General features: G+C 54.0%; 1 protein-coding gene across 1 annotated transcript in view; it reads left to right on the forward strand.

Moving 5' to 3' along the window:
- The first annotated feature begins 2,001 nt into the window (after nucleotides 1-2,001).
- PTGS1 (prostaglandin-endoperoxide synthase 1) overlaps nucleotides 2,002-12,476 on the forward strand; it is a 34,227-nt gene continuing 23,752 nt past the window's right edge. Inside the window, exons 1-2 of the mRNA XM_024211140.2 lie at nucleotides 2,002-2,062; nucleotides 2,149-2,217. Of these exons, the coding sequence (XP_024066908.2) occupies nucleotides 2,056-2,062; nucleotides 2,149-2,217 (76 nt within the window). The 5' untranslated portion in view covers nucleotides 2,002-2,055. The remainder of the gene's footprint in view (nucleotides 2,063-2,148; nucleotides 2,218-12,476) is intronic.

The raw sequence follows: 12,476 nt of genomic DNA on the forward strand, positions 1-12,476 counted from the left end.
GCTGCTTTGGCTGGGCTGAGAGGCCTAGGAGTATAGTGCAGGGACACCTGCAAGTGGAGAGGAAAGTCAAGATGGTCTGTGTCCAATGAGAAGCCCCAGGCCCAACATTTTATGGTTTTACTGCTAAACCCATCTCCTTTCCAGAGCCTTCAAGTGACTCATGATGCCCCCACCCTTCACCTCAAGGGCACCTTCCCTCATGAGTCAGTCCCAGGTGCCTGGGCAAGTTTAGCGAAGAGTCTCTGGACTATGACTACAGTTCAAAGGAAGGCGTGTTGGGCCCAAGGCCTCCTTGGCTGAGGCCCAGGATTTCAGGCCTGATCTTCACCACTTATTACCAGAGCTGTTAGTGCATCATTTCCTAGCTCCTCCAGGGCTCTTGCATGGACTAAACGGTCACCACAGGACTGCACACTGATGTGCTGCACTAGTGAGCGCTGCTCTGCAAAGACCCCTCGAAGTCCAGAGTATAGCACTGTAAGTAAAGTGTGCATGAGAGAGAGAGAGAGAGAGAGACTGCTCTCTACTGGGTGGAATCAGAACTGCCTAATTATGTGTCATGGGCCCTATACAGCTAATGGACAGTCCTGGGGAGCAGGAGTATCTACGTTCTAGGCCTGCCACCACTGAGAAGTTCTGCACAGCCGCAGCACGCAGCATAGTGACAACAGTGACGTCCCCAGGGTGGCTGCAGCTGTGCTTCAATATTTTATTCCTATTTGTGTCACTTACAAGGCGGCCTGAAAGATTTCCCTCCACCATAGCCTTGAGATTCACGGTGTGGGAAATGTCAGTCCTGAGAGAATGCTGTGAAGAAGGTTATAAGCATCCAAGCAACAAGGCCTTTGAAGGGAATGTCACCTGGCCCACAGACGCTATGGCAAGAGAGCGGTGTGGGAATGACTGCAGCTTATGCTCAGTAGCATTACAACAGTTTAGCCACCGATCAGCCTACACCGCTCACCAGCTGCAATGAGCAATGAACTTCCCCCAAATCACAGCACCCTTCAGTACACTGCAGAGCAGCTGATGCCCTCTGAAAGCATATGGCATTGCCTGCGGTTGAAGACGGGGGCCAGAACAGAGGGGCGGATTGGGCTGTTTCATTGTGCTAACATACCAATGTCCTTTGTTCCCTATAAAATCCCCTGGCAGCTGATGAGTCCCAGCCTGATTCAATTTAAACCTCCTGTAAATTTATAGAAATTTCAGCTCACGGAGGAACCTCTGACAAAGCCCCTAACACGGGCTGGCCCTCAGGCATCTCTTGCTAGGAGGTGCCCTGTGTCTGTGGAAAATACAGGGAATCCGGGACTTGCATGCCAAGACTTGGAGGAGTTTTAGGAGAGCGAGAGAGACCCGTTCTGCACAGCACAAGCGCACTCTGGACCCTGAGCTTCTTACAAACAGGTGGAGGCAGCCAGGCTCCTAGGTTTGAACCATATCATGGGCTCCAATCAATGGAGCTGGAAGAAACACATACACACAGCGGTGTCCTAAGGGCCACAGAGCCTGGGCTGGGGAGGGGCGGGCGAAACCTGAGTGGGGCAGGCTGGGAAGGTCTCTAATGGACAGGATGCCTTAGGAAAGCAGCAGAGGAGGGAGGGGGAGGGAAGGAAAGGGGGATGGCGGAGCTGGAGAGAGAGGACGGAAGAGGCCTAGTTTGCACTAGAAAGCATTTGCTGGTGTAGCCAGCCTGGCAAACCCCCCTGTGTCGCTGATGACTTTTGCTAATATCACTTATACGGGTTCCCTCGCTGCAGCGAGCTACGGCAGCCAACGCTGGTGTCACTGCGTCTACACGAGGGCTGTTGCTGGCATCGCAATAGCACCGACCACGCCAGCCCCGAGCGATGAAGGGTCCAGCAGCCACCTGGCCCTGGCGGCGAGGAAAACGCTCCTAGCAGTGAGCTGGGGCGGGGGGAGGAGCAAGAGGGGAAGGAGAAGTGGGAGTGGGGAGAGGAGGAGGAGGCAGAGACTGCTGCTGAGCACGGACAGAAGCCAGAGGCAGCCAGGGAAGGGCTGTTGGAACTTGCTGGGAGCGACTCTCTCACTATGACCCGTAAGTAGTGGGTGCTCTGGCGTGGCTCCCCCACCCCTCTCTCTTCCAGGCATCCCCTACCCAGGCTTTTCCTCTCTGCATTTCAGGGCGGCATCTCTCCTTCGCACTGGTGGTACTGCTGAGTGTGTGTGAGAGCCGGGCAAGCCCCAGCACAGGTACTGTACCCTGCTTAGCACAGGCTGCGCTGGGACCACATCTTCCCTCCCTGCCCCGGGGACACCCCACGGCTCCCCAGGCGCAAGAGAAGGCTGCTCGCTTTGCAGGTGTCACTATTTGCTGAGGCGCATCTGGCAGTGCAAAGGGCTGCACTCGGACGGGCTCCTGCCTTTGGTGCTGGGGAGGGGATTAGTATCAAGTGGGGGCCCTAATAAACGGCACTGCAGTAGTGTACAGTCATGTACCCAGACCTGGCGTGGGCCCTACTGCAAGCTACAGAGGGCACCGGACACCGGAGGGACAGGAAGGACACAGGCGTGGGGCACGGACACCGGAGGGGCAGGAAGGACACAGGCGTGGGGCACAGACACCGGAGGGGCAGGAAGGACACAGGCGTGGGGCACCGGACACCGAAGGGGCTGGGTAGGACACAGGCGTGGGGCACCGGACACCGAAGGGGCTGGGTAGGACACAGGCGTGGGGCACGGACACTGGAAGGGCAGGAAGGACACAGGCGTGGGGCACGGACACCGGAGGGACAGGAAGGACACAGGCGTGGGGCACGGACACCGGAGGGGCTGGGTAGGACACAGGCGTGGGGCACGGCCACCGGAGGGGCTGTGCGTGTGTGTGTGTGGGTGGGGGGTAGCAGAAGCCAGAACATTACTCCAGGTTTGTCTGTGTTCCTTCTTGTCATTTTTGGCAGCATTTTTCTGTTAATCCACCCACGAACGTGGGTTTCGGGGCCTCATTGGTCAGCAGTGGCCCTGGGGGAAATCGCTCCTTTGCCCTAAGGGAGCCAGAAGAAATAGCTCCTTGGGGGCTCATCCTGTAAGCAATTGTCTACACTGGGGAGGCTCAGGGCTGCAAACAGAGCCCAGGTGCTAGACTCACGGAGGGAAGAGGTGGCGGCGGCCACGTCCGTCCTGCGTCCCCTTTGCCCCGGCCTGACCCAGTGATGAGGTTTTCCCTTCAGTCTGCTCCTGAGTGCTTTGTCCAGGCAGGTTTGCAATCCCTCCAGCGCTGGGCTCCCTCTGCTCCAGGACAGATGAGTCCAGGGGATAGCGTCTCCCCCACGTTTCGCTCGAAAGTGGCACAGCTGTGCTCCTTGTCGCCAGGAGAGAGCTATGTCTCCAGCCCAGTCTCACATTCCCTCTACACTCCCCTTGGAGCCCGTGCGGCTCTGGCTGGATTAGGGCTCCCTTCTCGGCAGCTCTTGGCAGTGTTTCCCACCAGGTCCTGGAATCAGCAAGGCAAATTCAATAGGAAAAATAACTAACAGGACCCGGCGGCTGAAGGGAAAGGCAGGGCCATGCCAAGGAGAGGGAGGGAAAGCACACAAAGCGGAGATAGTAACAAAGGGGTAGCCGTGTTGGTCTGGATCTGTAAAAGCAGCAGAGAGTCCTGTGGCACCTTGGTCTACCAGGACTCTTTGCTGCTAAAGCGGAGAGGTGTATCTGCCAAGCAGGCTCCGTGAGGCTGTGAGGGCAGCCGTGTCTGCATGTACAATAGCTACTCAGAGGCTGCACCTAATGGGCATAAATTGTAGCCAGTGCCATCCTCAGGCTGCAGAGCCTGTATATTGCCGCGTGCCGTGCACCAGTCAGGGACCGGGGCAGCATCGCCTTATTAAAGCTGGGGGTGATCAGGGGCCCCATTACAGAACTTGCTGGGCCACCTGTGGCCACACCTCCCCCAGGGACCACTCCAGGAGTGATACAGCCTCATGCAATGGAGTGCCATGCTGGGGGGCACAAGGTGCACCTTGTTCTGAGCAGCCCCCCCAGCCTGATGGGGAAGGGGCTTGGCCAGTTCAGGGGACCCCAGGACTCACCCATCACTCACTCCCGGGTGCTGGGGCTGGCTCAGATGAGTTATGGAGAGGGGCATCCTGAACATGGCTCTCACACTGCCCACTGCATTCATCCCGCTGGGTACCATTGCCAGTGAGGTTCCTGAGCATGGGCAGCGTGGTGTGCAAAAACAGCACAGGCTGGTCCTTCCTGATAGGTCCGTAAGAGCTTGTCTGTGCCAATGGTTAGTAACCCTACCTCACACTAGGCTGCCACGCACCCACTGTCCGCCTGGTCCCTGCTGCCACGACGCACCTCACGTCCTCAGTGCGCTTTGATCTCCAATTCTTTCAGAGCGGGGCAGAGCCAAGCTCGCTATGGACCTTTCAGTGCTCGGCAGCAGGGTCCGCCTCGACCCTTAGCAGGCGGCCGGCTGGGGTGGAGGAGATGGACAACCCCTCCGAGTAAAATACCATCCAGAGCATTACCCACTTGTGATGCCAAGCAGCTAGATTTAGCTGGCCACGGGAGCCACGATCACCGCTGTACAAGCTGGGCCAGTGGCTTTGTGCCCACGTAGCCCAATGGCAGATGGAAACACAATAAAGGAGAGAGCGTTCAGGTGCCAGCAGACTGCATCGAAGCTGGAGGCGCTGGGCAGAACCCTGGTCCCACTGCAGTCAGTGCTAAAACACCCATTGACTTCAGTGGCACCAGGATCTGGCCCAGGGCCCCAGATCAAAAAATCTTCATCAAACAAAACTTTCCCCTATGAAAACTCTGCCTGGGCCCTGGCGTGCTGAGTCTGGAAGATGGGGGGGGGGCTTGTGCGGGGACTGGCTGCCCGAAGGGGCTTTAACTGGACAGCAACGTGTCCTCGCTCCCTCTCCGCAGGCTTTTCTCACAGTCGGCTCCCACCAGACCTGGCCACTGTGCTCCGCGGCTGCCTTGCACCCCTCTGGCAAATAGCGAGGGCTCACCTTGCGGCTTTCCCAGCCACCCCCAAATATGGCTGTCCAGCCACCCTTCCTTCACATGGCGGGCAATATCCAGCCTTCACCCCAGCTCGGAGTCCAGTGTAACATCCCGAAGGGGACAGGAGCAGGGGCATCATGCAGCTAAGTTCAGAGGGAAATGAGGGTAAGGGACCAAAACACACAAAAGAAAAATAACACGAAAGGCCACAGGCCAAGGGCCTCACTGAGCTTTGACGTGGTTTTTATTCAGGCCAAGCTGCCATTGAAACGAATGGAGTCCTGGCCTCAGCCCTGCGTGACTGAGGTCAGAGCTGTCAGTCTAGTGCTGACACCAGCCAGACTGACTCGGCTGCTTTAGAGCGAAGTGCTAGCCCCGCGAGGCGAGGAAGCCAGTTTGTAACATGGGCTGCTGCCTGCTTCCGGCCCCAGATAACAGCAGCCGTGCTGCCTCGGGCTGTTTCCTTACTAAAGTCTCTGTGCTGTTCTGCTTTGTAACGGCCCATCTCAGACAGAGACAGCCACTTCCCACCGCGGCGGCACCAGCTCCAACCCCCCCAGGGCCACGGGCTGACACTTCTGAAAGGCCAGAGGTGGCACGGGCAGCAGCAAGCACCGTTCGAGCCGTTACAGAATGGACCGGGGAGCCCTGTTTTAACCAGCCGTGTGGGCCTGGAGCGAATCTCAGAATGGAATTTCCTCTGGGCCCTCGGTGGAAACAATCAATGCAACCATGTCTTGAAGGGGGTAATTTTCCATCCTTCCTCAAACAAAACCACCATTCCAGAATGCTTAGGCCCTGGAACGTTTCAGAACTGTACTGATTTTCTGCTGGAAAACAATGGCATTTACCAAACCCACGGGTTTAAATTTAAAAAGGTAAAAGGGAAAAAACACCCTCAGAGAACCCGAGTTCTTTAGATTATTTTCTTTTCCTACAATGACCTTATGGGTTCAGGTGTGTTTTATACAAGCAAACCCTGTCATATTCTCCAGCCAGGGCCCTAACCTGACCTGCCAGACCTATCCACTCCTCAACTATGCGGGAGCTCAGTTCCCAGTTTGTATCTGCTGAACTCTGTGGCTCAGGTTCATTTCTCTGTCGAAGGGCTTTGTACCATAGTATCAGAGTGCCTCCAAGGTGAAATAGATTGGCAATAGCCAGGTCCCAGGAAGACTACAGGGAGGCCCTGGTGCTTCTCCCTTCTTCCATCTCGTGTGGTTATAAGCAAGGATAGCCAAAGCTCAAGAGAGGAGGTGATCTGGGAAGTCCTGCCCATGTATCATCACCCTAGTGTCTACAGCCAGGTCTGTGCTACAGGCTTCTGCTGGCATAGCTGTGTGGCTCGGGGGGTGAAGAGGTGTGATCCGTGGCCGCCACCAGAAGTCCCTAGTGCCGACAGTTACAGCGGTAAAGCTACGCTCTTACAGAGAGCGTGTTTCACGTGTGAGGGGTGGTTTTACTATAGCGGAATAGAGCACCGCTTTGCTGGTATAGTTGTGTCCACATTGTGTGCGCTTTGCCGGTAGGGTATCCCAGGGCGCCTGTGCCAGCAAAGCGTTCCTAATGTCGATATGACCCAGACGCCGGTCTGAAACCGGCAAACCTCCTGTGTCAGGGACTCTCCCCATCCCCAGGACAGGCGCTCTCACTCGCTCACTCTTGTAGTATTTTGACATTGCTGTCTTCTGTCCCAGCCAGAGAAAGGAAGTGCTAACGTGTGTGTGGGGGAGGGGAGCGGGGGGACAAACAGTGAAGTAAGCTGGCCAGAGCCTGCTGCACTGTGGGATTCAGTTGAAGAGAAGGTTTGGAGTGGGAGCATGTTGTAGCAAACTGGATTTGCCCAAAGCTGAAAAAGAATTTGCTTCCGGAGCCCCATGGCAGGGCTGATTTCCTTCCCAGCCATCACGGAGCACTTGCCTGAGCTCTTAACTTAGGACAACCGTCTGGTTCTGCCTGCGCCGGTCTGTGTGTGCCGGGGTGGGAGAGGGCGAGGGGGGCCTGCTCTCTAGTGGAAGGTGTGTTCCCCCCTTGTGACGAACAATAGCCCCTGAAGTGGGACTGGCCTGGCACTGTGTGTGCTAGAAAGAGGAAAGATGGCCGTGGACTGGCTCACTCAAAGGGATCCGGGTCTTGGGTTCACATGGGCCTTTAGGACAGGAGAGACCAGGCCATGAGGCCCATGATGACGCGGTGACTGTTTGCCCATGTGGAATTTGCTGGGGTCTTTGCTGAAGAAGCCAGGGAGTGCATGGGCCATGGAGATGGCACTTCCCTCGAGGTGCTCCCTGACAGGCAGGGGTGTGGCGTGTATCAGGGATGGAAGCTTACGTCGCTGCTGCCCTGCTGTGACTGTTCAAGGATGGGCAAAGTGCGACAGGGTCTGTCTGTGATGGGATCCCTGGGATGCAGCCTGGAACTGTGGGACTGCTGTGCCCCCCTGAACTCTCTCCAGCCCGAGCTGTCTCTCACAATGTCTTGCTAGTGATCAGCAGCAAACCCCTCCAGGCGCTGTGATCACTCAGCACAACAGCATGTGGAGCCCCACACCCAGCATGAATGCTCCCTGAGCCACTCATGAATCACACAGAGAAACGCACGAGAGCCAAATCCCCCCCAGCTCCCAGCACTGCACCTCAGGAATATACCGCCTTGCACTGCTCAAAATGGGCTGTGCAGATCTATTAATTGGTTCACCACTTCATTAATGGAAAGTGGACATACACCAGCCTTTGCCAAACCTGAGCAGATTTGCCCCACACTTCATACAAACTCACTGGTAAAGATAAACAGTAAAACAAATTTATTGAGTACAAAAAATAGATTTTAAGTGATTGGCAAAAAGTCAGAGTTGGTTACCAAAAGAAATAAAATCTAAGCACACAGTCTAAACTCTCAACCCGATTAGACTGGGCAACAACTAGACTAAGCAGTTTTTCTCACCCCACTGGATATTGCAGTCCTTAATATACAGATTTCACCCTTGAAATCTGGGCGAGTCCGCTCAGTTGGAGTCTTCAGAGTGTCCTTGTTGCTTGCAGCGTAGGTGGGTGAAGGAGAAAGGCCCAGCATGTGGCCACTGTGTCTGTTTTATACCCTCAGTCCATGTGCTTGGAAAACACAAGTCCAGGCATGACTGGGGGCATTGCTGAGTCCCCAGGCAAGGTTGAGCAATTGCCCATGTGTGGCCTCATGCAGGTGAGCCATTGCATCATAGCTCCCTTGCTGGAGAATGGTTGTTGATGGATTGATTGATACCCTGCCAGGTGTTGGCTACTTTCCTTGCTATTGCCTATGGGGAGCTAATATCTGGCTGATTCCCCAATTTACAGCATGTTTTAGTGACAACCATACAACACAATTCTCATAACTTCATATGCATTAATGATATGCATATCTGGATAGAGAAATGACTTTCAGCAGATCATAACCTTTCCCCTGAGACCTTACGAGGCATGCTTTATATGTAAGATCACAATCATATATAAATGAGGAGGGTAGCAAAGCGGGCGATGGAGGGAAGGGGCCAATTTTGTCTTTGTGCTGCTCTCATGCAGTATGTGAGGTTGAAAATGGGCCCAGTTCCCAAGCTCTGAGATGGGTGAGGGGTGACCTTTACCATCCACACGAGAGCAGAGCAAAGAGCCACACAGCAGCTTCCCGTGACGCAGGCCCAAAGGCTGGGCTGGAGAAATCCAACAGGAATTAGCCGAGGCTACATCCAGCTGCTGCGAACCTGCTCTCTTGTGGAGAGGTGGGATGGCTTCTGCAGTAGGGCAGGGCACAGACAATGGGCAAGAGCTGTAGGTTTCTCCTCCAGAGACCAATTCAAAGCTGGGGTATGTCACAAGGGACATGATGAATCTGGTGGTGACCATCTCAGTCCTGTATCTGGTACGAGACTAGCACCATCTGACTGGCACATTCTGCTCAGCAGAGCCCAAGAGCCAAATTCACGGCAGGTGTAAGTGGGAATCACTGCATTGGCATCAGTGGCATTGCACCTCATGCCGGGGTACACTCAGCCACTGGCTAGAGGTGCATTGGCAGAGCTGTATGGGATGCTCTTGGACAGGACTGGGGTGCGTTAGTAATGCTCTAAGGGGGTGCTGCAGGACAGGACCTGGAGGAGCTGTGTATTGGCCCAGGGTTTGGTATAGCGAGGGCACGGCAGATCAGGCATTACAGTTGCGGGGGTGGGGGTGGAAGGGGGAATAATGGGTGGAAAAGCCACTCTGCCCATTTCGCTGGAGTTACAGCAGGGGATACAGTGTACTTAGACTTTCAGAAAGCCTTTGACAAGATCCCTCACCAAATGCTCTTATGCAAAGTGAGCTGGCACAGGATAAGAGGGAAGGTGCTCTCATGGATCAGTAACTTGTTAAAAGATAGGAAACAAAGGGTAGGTATAAATGGTCAGTTTTCAGAATGGAGAGAGGTAAATAGTGGTGTCCCCCAGGGGTCTGTACTAGGACCAGTCCTGTTCAACATAGTCATAAATGATCTGGAAAAGGGGGTAAACAGTGAGGTGGCAAAATTTGCAGATGATACAAAATTACTAAAGATAGTTAAGACCCAGGCAGACTGTGAAGAGCTACAAAAGGATCTCTCAAAACTGGGTGACTGGGCAACAAAATGGCAGATGAAATTTAATGTTGATAAATGCAAAGTAATGCACATTGGAAAGCATAATCCCAACTATACATATAAAATGCTGGGGTCTAAATTAGCTGTTACCACTCAAGAAAGAGATCTTGGAGTCATTGTGGATAGTTCTCTGAAAACATCCACTCAATGTGCAGCAGCAGTCAAAAAAGCGAACAGAAAGCTGGGAATAATTAAGAAAGGGATAGATAATAGGACAGAAAATATTATGTTGCCGATCTATAAATCCATGATACGCCCACATCTTGAATATTGTGTGCAGATGTGGTCGCCTCATCTGAAAAAAAGATATATTGGAATTGGAGAAGGTTCAGAAAAGGGCAACAAAAATTATTAGGGGTATGGAACAGCTTCTGTATGAGGAGAGATTAATAAGACTGGGACTTTTCAGCTTGGAAAAGAGATGACTAAGGGGAGATATGATTGAGGTCTATAAAATCATGACTGGTGTAGAGGAAGTAGATAAGGAAGTGCTGTTTACTACTTCTCATAACACAAGAACTAGGGGTCACCAAATGAAATTAATAGGCAGGAGGTTTAAAACAAACAAAAGGAAGTATTTCTTCACACAACGCACAGTCAACCTGTGGAACTCCTTGCCAGAGGATGTTGTGAAGGCCAAGACTATAACAGGGTTCAAAAAAGAATTAGATAAATTCATGGAGGATAGGTCCATCAATGGCTATTAGCCAGGATGAGCAGGGATGGTGTCCCTAGCCTCTGTTTACCAGAAGCTGGGAATGGGCGACAGGATGGATCACTTGATGATTACCTGTTCTGTTCATTCCCTCTGGGGCACCTGGCACTGGCCACTGTCGAAAGACAGGATACTGGGCTAGGTGGACCTATGGGCTGACCCAGTAGGGCCATTCTTATGTTCTAATCCCTCTCCATGAGAGACCACGCTGGGCCAGGCAGTGCCGTAACCTGTCACATTTCTGTCCTCCCTGGGAGCAGCTCAGTGCAGCTTCCGGAAACCTGCAAGGGAGGAAGACAAAGGGGGCCCATCCTCACAGCCAGCCCCCTAGAGAGACTTCCTCAAAGCCCATGGGAAACCACAGTGCAGCGAGTACAGACTGCTTGGCCGGGGCTTTTTACTTCCTAAAAGTTGGTAGAAGAAAGTCTTAAAATAGTTGAGATGCATTTGAGTAATTTCTTCTCCCCGCCTCACTGCCCCTGTCTGGAGCCAGGGAGCTGGCAGAGGGACTCGTGCTGTGAGACTGCAGAGGAAGGAGGAGGACGGGACTAGTGGCACGCTAAGCAGCTTTGCAGAATGGCTGGGTGTGTCACTCCGCCAGGAAAAGAGCGCCCAGGAGCACATCTCTGGCAGGAGGGGGCTGCAGTGGGGACATTCAGGGAGGCAACAAGAGCGCTCAGAGGTGGGGAATGGAGCCTAAGGGAGCCGGAGCTGACTAGGCAGGAAGTAGTGGGGCTCAGAGGACAGGGTCCGCGAGGGAGTGCGCTGGCTCCGACTGTAGCAGGGTATCTGAGGGTCTGCGTGTGTGTCTGCCCTGAGCTTCGTCTGGAAAGCTCCCTCAGTGCTGGCCCCGGTGCAAGTGCTAGTGTGGGGGTGGTCTAGGAGCCTAGAGGGTGAGATGTGCATGGTGAACACGGACTAGGAGACATGCAGGGCGATGGCCTGGGGGAGAAGCTACCAAGTAAGGAACAGGGGAAGGAGACAAACCGCAGGGAGAGAGGAGAAGCTGGAGCTGAGCCCAGGGAGCTGGGTAGATGAGTGAAGGCAGAGATGAGGGGCACTGGCAGGTGAGACACTTGAAAAAGGACTTTGTCTTGTCTCCGAAGTGTGAAACTGAGCAGAAAAGGTGGGAAATTTCCCATCTCTGCCACTCCAGGGAAAAGCCAAATTCTCCTCTCAGAGCCAGCGCCAGGAATAGCAAGAGCTGATCTGCAGTGTGTTTGATACTGAGAGAAGCATTTGCCCAGTAAAGGCGAGGGCTTGTTTATTCATCTGTAACTAATATTCAATAACCCTGGCTCCGCGCGGCTGGTATGTGGGGAATGGCAGGTGTGTCAGGGAGGTGCATCGGGGCAGCTCTGCAGGCAGGATCTGCTCCCTAGGGAGCAGTGGGATTTGTTCATTTGTGCTGCATGGGAACAATGAGCCAGAAACGGCAGCTGGTCTACAGAGGAGGAGAAAGGGAGGCATGGGCCAGATAAGAAGCCAACTCTCCCAAAACATGGGCACCTGCATGCACCCAAAATGCGTATCATGCCCTCTCCTGACCTGTATTTACTCTGTCCCAGCAGTTTATTCACATGCCTCAAGATTAAAGAGGGGGAGTATCGTTCAGTGAGAGTGATGTGTCTGAGTCACTTTTTCTTGCCACGAATTTTATTTCTGTTCAATTTCCTCACCTTCCTCTGCAATGCTCAGGGGCTCTGCAGCCCAGAGCTACAAGTCGGTCCCAGCTCCATTGTTTGGGCCCGCAGCTCTCACCTAGGCAACTGGGAATACGAGGATCTTGTTACAGCTCTGCTGAGATCAGAACGACGATATGTGCGTGTTTCTGGGCATTACTCATCATTGTTTCCACTTCTTCACGGTTAAATAATTTGTCCCCCTGCTTATTGTGCTGTTCTGGCTGCCCTCTCCGAGGGGTCTTTGAAGGAAAGCAACATGAAGGCAGGGGAGCGGCAACATGTCATGTCATGTCTGCGGGAGGTAGGCAGGCACCAGCCAGGGCCGGCTCCAGGCACCAGCCAGGGCCGGCTCCAGGCACCAGCCAGGGCCGGCTCCAGGCACCAGCCGAGCAAGCTGGTGCCTGGGGCAGCAGCTTGTAGGAGGCGGTATTCTGCCCAATCCT

The sequence above is a fragment of the Terrapene carolina genome, unplaced genomic scaffold (genome assembly GCF_002925995.2).
Source record: "Terrapene carolina triunguis isolate 2854851 unplaced genomic scaffold, T_m_triunguis-2.0 Scaffold238, whole genome shotgun sequence".
NCBI classification, from domain to species: Eukaryota; Metazoa; Chordata; order Testudines; family Emydidae; genus Terrapene; species Terrapene triunguis.